This window comes from Ceratotherium simum, chromosome 23, assembly GCF_057802395.1.
Source record: "Ceratotherium simum simum isolate JZ-2026a chromosome 23, ASM5780239v1, whole genome shotgun sequence".
NCBI classification, from domain to species: Eukaryota; Metazoa; Chordata; class Mammalia; order Perissodactyla; family Rhinocerotidae; genus Ceratotherium; species Ceratotherium simum.
In genome coordinates this window covers 4,831,177-4,837,176 of record NC_141922.1, presented here as the reverse complement: position 1 = coordinate 4,837,176, position 6,000 = coordinate 4,831,177, and the positions used below count along the sequence as shown (strand labels likewise).

Genomic DNA, 6,000 nt, shown 5'->3' with positions numbered 1-6,000 from the left:
TCCTGAGCATCTGTGTGGAGCAGGAGGCAGAGGCAGATGCTGTGTAGACCCCAGGGGAGCAAGCAAGAGGCTGAGATGGCCAGACCCATCCTGGGGGTCTGAGGACCCTGGTGTGGGGCCTCGAGTCAGTGTTCCAAGAGGGGTTGAGGAACCAGGCCCAGAGGGCACATGCATGAGAGGGGCTGAGGGTCCCGGGGACAGACACAGGCCCGAACCCGTTGCCCGCCAGCCGTCTGTGTCCTGGGGGTTGGGTGCGGCGGCCCCTGACCACACTGGATAAGCAGATGCACGGATGCAGTTGGACCAGCAGAGGAGCAAGGCAGGCTCTTTATTGGAGAACTTGTCACAGACACAGACAAACAGGCCACGGCCCTCTGGAAACAGCCCAGGGCCCGGGACAGCTGGCACCCGCCCAGACATTCTGCAGGGGGCAGGTGGCCCCTCTTGGTGTCAATCACGGCTCCATCTCTCCTGCCTGGACTGCCTCAGGGCCTCTGGGAGAAGAGCCAGCCCTCGGAGGATTCCAGTGGCCGACGGGGCAGAGGGAGGCTCCTCAGGCCCACCTGGGCTGTGCCCCTCACTCACGCTCGCCTCTTCTTCCTACTGGCTGGGCTGAGCCCCAGGTCACAGGAAGAGGTGCAGGGACCCCAGGACCCGGGCTGGGCGGGCACCACCCTCTGGGGTTTGGTCAGCATCCACCTGCATGCCAGGCTCCAGCAGAAAGACCCTGGTGGCCAGTGTGGGAAGAGGGGAGGCTGCCATGTCTGGGGTCTCCTGCACCGCCTGGAAAGGATGCTGAAGGAGGAAGGGGAGGAGAGGGGTGGGGCTGGGAGGAGGGGACAGGAGCTGCAGCGAAGGCCTTGCCCCCACGGCTCTCTGGGCACAGGGACCCAGACGGGGCAGGAGCAGCTCAAGCCTGCGCCTCCAGGGAGCGCACGTGCACGCTGGGCAGGCAGAACCAAGAGGGCGGCAGCTCCTTGCTCGTGCTGTCCTCGTGGACGCGGATGAGGAGGAAGAAGTCGCCCGTGTAGAGGAAGAGGAGGGCCCCCAGGCAGGCCGACTGGCCCAAAGGCTGCACCTGATGGGGAGGAGGGAGAGGCATCAGGCCAGGCCAGCAAAGCCACCAGGAGGCCCCTGAACCTGCCTGGACATGGGGGCAACAGAGGGAGGGCGGGCCCCCAGGCCTTGCTCCCATGCTCCCTCCAGGGCTTCCCTGCTGTGCTGCCCCAGCAAGTCGCTGCACCTCTCTGAGCCCCAGCCTCCGTCTTGGGAAGGAGATAATAGCACTTCCCTCCCTGAGCTGTTTGGGGGTTCAGGCAGTGTGGGGAGCAGCTGCAGTGACGGTGAGTGGTGCATGAGGGCTGTGCCGTGTGCGGGTGGAGGTGGGGGCCAGGGCGGGCACTGTGACTATATCAGTCCCTCTGGGCTGGTTTGCAGCAACCGCTGGGCAGGGAGGAGCTGACCGTGTGGGGCAGGGCGATGGCCATAGCAACATGGCAGGATCTAATGTTGTCCCAGGTCCCCTCCCCTCGCCTTATCTCCTTAGCAACCTTCGGGGGTCGTCTCCCCATCCTGGTTTCCCTCCCAGGACTCGGACACACAGAAATGAACTTGTCTAAGGTCTCTCGGCCAGTCCCGCAGATGAAGGTCAACACAGAGAAGCCCCTGTGTCTGCCCACCCCTAAGCCCACTGCCTGGGGGAGGCATGGGGCCACAGGGGCTCCCAGACCACCACGCACCGCGTCGAGGTAGAAGGTGCTGGAGCCCACGAAGGAGACAGCGTTGTGCAGGTCGTAGTTGTGCACGCCGTTCTGGTGGTCCTGGAAGGGGACCACCGTGAGGGCGAAGGGCCCCACGCTGCGCGGGCTCCGGTTGGTCAGCCGCACCTCCAGCCGCACGGGGTCGCCCACCTGGCAGGCCGCCGCCTCGCAGTCACATGGTTGCCCGTCCACCAGCACGTCTGCAAGGGAAATGGACACGAGACTGTCAGGGGTACCACCCAGCTGGTTCCCCCACTCGTCCATCCATCCATCTGTCCATTCGTTCATTCATTCATTCCCTCACTCCTTCACCCACCAAGGCTGCCGCCCCCTCTGTGCCAGGCTGGGTGCTGGGACCCAGACGCGTGGCCCTGTGCCTGCTCTCCTGACCTGCAGGCTGGCAGAGAGAGGTGTGGGGGCCAGAGCTGCAACCCAGAGCGTCCGTGCCGTGCCAGAGGGGCCAAGAGGGCCCCAAGGTCGTTTGGGGGTGTGGGAGGGCCTCCCAGATGCTCTTGTCTGGAAGGGCTGAGCTCTGCCCACAGGCCCCAGGGGCTCCTGCAGGTGGAGGAAAGCCAGGTGAGAGACTCAGAAACTGGAGCGGGCCATGCACTGGGCCCCCAGGTGACGAACCACCAGGCACCTGCCTGAGCCCCTGCCACACACACTCCTGTTGAGTCACACGCAGAATGACCTCCCAGGTTCCCCCAGCGAGGGCTGGGGCCACCCTGGGTGCACCGTGGAGATGGCAGGACACTAGCTGGGGAAAGGCCTTGGAGTCACAGAGCAGGCGAGAGCCTTTTAGGCAGGAATAGGGAGAGAGGGGTGGGGTAGATGGAGGCAGGCAGACTGGAAAGGGCCATGCTCTAACTCCCATGCCCCGGACCACCAGAACATCCCAGCAGGATGGCGGGGTGCGGGTGGTCTGGGGACCTGCTTTGAGGCACGGGTGGGAGGCACAGGCTTGGACTTCAGAATGACAAGTGTCCTTAAAAGAGGCAGAAGAGGAGAAAACAGACTCAGGAAAGTCCATGTGAAGACAGGCAGAGACTGGAGTGATGCAGCCACGACCCCAGGAAGCGAGAAGAGGCCGTAAGGATCCTCCCTCAAGGCCTCTGGAGGGAACACTGCCCTGCTGACACCCTGAATTTGGCCTTCTGGCCTCCAGAACTGCGAGAGAGTAAATTCCTACTGTCCTGAGGCTCCCAGTCTGTGGTCATTTGTTACGGCAGCCCTGGACACTGACATGGTCAGTAAGATCCCTTCCTGCCACCAGAAGGTCACCGGCTTGTTGATCCGGCCATGGAGGTCAGGCAGGGGAGCCTATGGCCTGCAATGGGGCTTCATGCCCCCCTGTATTGGCTGTGCAGCTGCCGAGGGGCCGACCCTGAGCCCTGTGGCCTGCCACGGCTGACCTCTGCAGTCGGCCCCGTCACGTCCACAGGCCCAGGGAGTAACGCTGTGACAGTGACACTCGTGAGTGGACTTCCTCACACGTGAAGAGCACTCCCGCCCATCCTGCCATTGAACAGTTCGTCACGGGCATCGTGAGCTCGACCCCATCGTCACCAGCATCCCGCAGCCGAGGCTGGCTGGGGACACTCCCGAGTCACTGCCATGCTCTTGATGCCAGGCGACTGCAGGGAAGACCCTCAGGCCCAGCAGCTGTGGGGCCTCACTGCCCACGGGAGGAGGCCCACTCCTCACTCGGGTCCTGGAGGCTCAGGTTTGGAGGAAACGTGAGTGTGGCCGGCCCTGGAGGGGCGACACAAACTCTCCCTAAAGGCCGGTGGATGTCCCCAGGGAGCGTGTGCATCTCTTCAGCTGACATGGCCATAGCAAATCCAGGTCCGGGGTGAGTGTGCACGTGGAGAGAGAGAGAGAATATACCAGGAACAAGAGACAGCGAGGCCAGGAGCAAGAGCACCCAGCACCCTGGGCTCTGCAGGGAGCTGGAGGGTGGGCTGGGGGTGTATCTGCAGGTCAGGGAACCACCCGCTAAGTTTCCCACCAAGTCCACTTTTCCTGGAAAGCCTTCTGAGATCAAGCCTAGCCCCATATTTTGTTTCTTTAAAGTCATAAGCTTTTACAATATGTTGTAAACAATTTGGAAAGTTTATAGAAGTAAAAAAAATAATTTTAAAAAATCGCACATAATTCCAGCCCCCTCCCCCAACAACCACTCAGCATTACAGTGAATATTTCCTTGACTTTCTCCATCTTTCTTTATTAACGTGGTTGCCATGGCTGATGCACAGTTCTGCGTTCTGCTCTCTGGGACCATGAGATCATATACATGTCCCACATGTTGACATTTTTGTGAGAAAGTTTTCAAAGGCTGCAGAAGATTCCATTAAAGGAATAAATTACAGTTTATTCACCCAGCCATATTTAGATTGTGTCCGCTTTTTCAGAATATAAATATCTCTGATGTACACTTTTTACATTGAGCTTTGTCTGAATTCTGGACTTATGTTCCTAGGATACAGTCTCAGGAATGGAATTACTGGGACAAAAGTAAAAATATTTCTGAGAGTGGCTGATACCAGGGTAGACTGCCCTCCAGGAAGGCTCCAGGGCCTGCGCCCTGCAGGGTCCTCACCTTTCCCAGGTAGAGAACCCACCCCATGCTCCACCTGCCCAGCACACATCTCACCAAACACACTCCCACCCTATCCGGGGACAGAACCTCCCCTGGGGTGGGCTGTGTGGGAGCTGGGAGAGGCTGGGAGATCACTGGATAGCATTCATTCATCCAACATTCACCACCATGCCCCCTCACCTGCTGCTAGCACCTGCGACCAAGGTGAGGAGAAGCACAGAGATGCACAAGTCCTAATGTTGAGAAAGTTCACAATCCAGTGAGAGAAAGAGAGGTAAGCCGGGTCCGGCCATGCTGAGACTGCAGTGACAGAGTAAAGGTGTGCATGGAGGGGTGTTTCCTGTGGGGCCCAGAGGAGAGGCCCTTCCCTCAATGCTGGAGTGGGATGGCATCAGGGTGGGCTTCCTGGAGGAGAGGACGCCTTTCTCTTTCCCAATATGTTTTTAAGGCTATGATTTGCCCTCAAAACCCTGCTTTTGCTGCATCCTACACTTTGAGATGTACAAGGACACCTGAGCTGAGTCTGGCCAGACTGGGATAAACTTGAAGTGCTGGGACCCCACACACTGTCTATCTGCTGTGCACATAAAGCACTTCCAAGGGTGCCTGGCACACAGCAGGCGTGCACAAAGACTGGCTCTTCTTTCTCCCAGATGCTCTGTTCTGCTGAGCACAGGAGCTGTGATCATTTCTAGTTGTGTAACCCGAGGCACATCACCACGTTCTTGAGCCTCAGTGTCCTCTTCTGTAAAATGGAGCTGATACCACCACTAACAGTGTAATAAGATAACATAACTGCTGTGCTACACAGTCCTATGGGCCACAGTGTGCGAGAGGTGTGAGTTCCGGTTCTGGAAACGCCTCTCTAGAGGGTCCCTGCCCCAGCATCACCCCAGGCCCCTCTCCTAGCAAATGGCGAATGTCCGAGGAACTTGCATCTCAAGTCCCAGAGCTTGCAGGACAGTGGCTTCCGTCCAGAGCCTCTGTTTCCTGTCTGAGAAGGGGGATAATGACAGTGCCCATCAGTCTGAAGTCTCTCTCCCCGCTCAGGCGGGCCTTAGCAATGTTTGCTGAACAGTGAACCAGCCAGGCGCAGGCTGAACCTCTCGAATCAAATGGGAGGAAGGGAGAGAGCAGATGTCAGGGCGCCTCGGCTGCTGGTTCCATTAAGGGAAAGATATGATTATGTGCAAATCAGTGAAGGGTGGCTGGCTCATTACATCTCTGCTCTCTCTTTTTTTCCTTGCAGAGAACTGCACGGCTGCTAGGGCAGCTGAGGACTGGCCTATGGCTCCTCTGCAGAGTCGCCCCCAGCCTCTCTGGCAGGGCCCCTTTTTAACCCTTCTCTGGCCCCCTGCTCTGCTTGGCCCCCCAGGGCGATGAGAAGGGGGAGACTAGACTGTGAACACAGCTCCTGCTGAGAATCTTTCCTTGGCACTCTCTCTAGAAGGAGAGGGGACTTGTGGTCTCCAGGTCAGGCCAGGGTGGCAGGGGGTATGGATGGAGCTGGCCCCTGGCTGAGCAGGAGGCCAGGCTGGGGTCTTGGCTTTGTCTCAACCCTTTATCCTCGGGGAGGCCCTTTGCTGACCTGAGTCTCCTTCACCGCATCTGTAAAACTGGGATAACGATCCTGGCCCCACA

At 59.0% G+C, this 6,000-nt stretch overlaps 1 protein-coding gene across 5 annotated transcripts in view; it reads right to left on the bottom strand.

Moving 5' to 3' along the window:
* Nucleotides 1–309: 309 nt before the first annotated feature.
* Nucleotides 310–6,000, bottom strand: part of TRAPPC9 (trafficking protein particle complex subunit 9) — a 645,618-nt gene continuing 639,927 nt past the window's right edge. For all 5 annotated transcript variants that reach the window (XM_087447411.1, XM_014788024.2, XM_087447413.1 and 2 more), the window contains 2 exons: nucleotides 1,740–1,960; nucleotides 310–1,078 (listed from right to left, as the gene is read on the bottom strand). In XM_087447411.1, coding sequence (XP_087303537.1) covers nucleotides 911–1,078; nucleotides 1,740–1,960 — 389 coding nt within the window. In that variant the 3' untranslated portion in view covers nucleotides 310–910. The remainder of the gene's footprint in view (nucleotides 1,079–1,739; nucleotides 1,961–6,000) is intronic.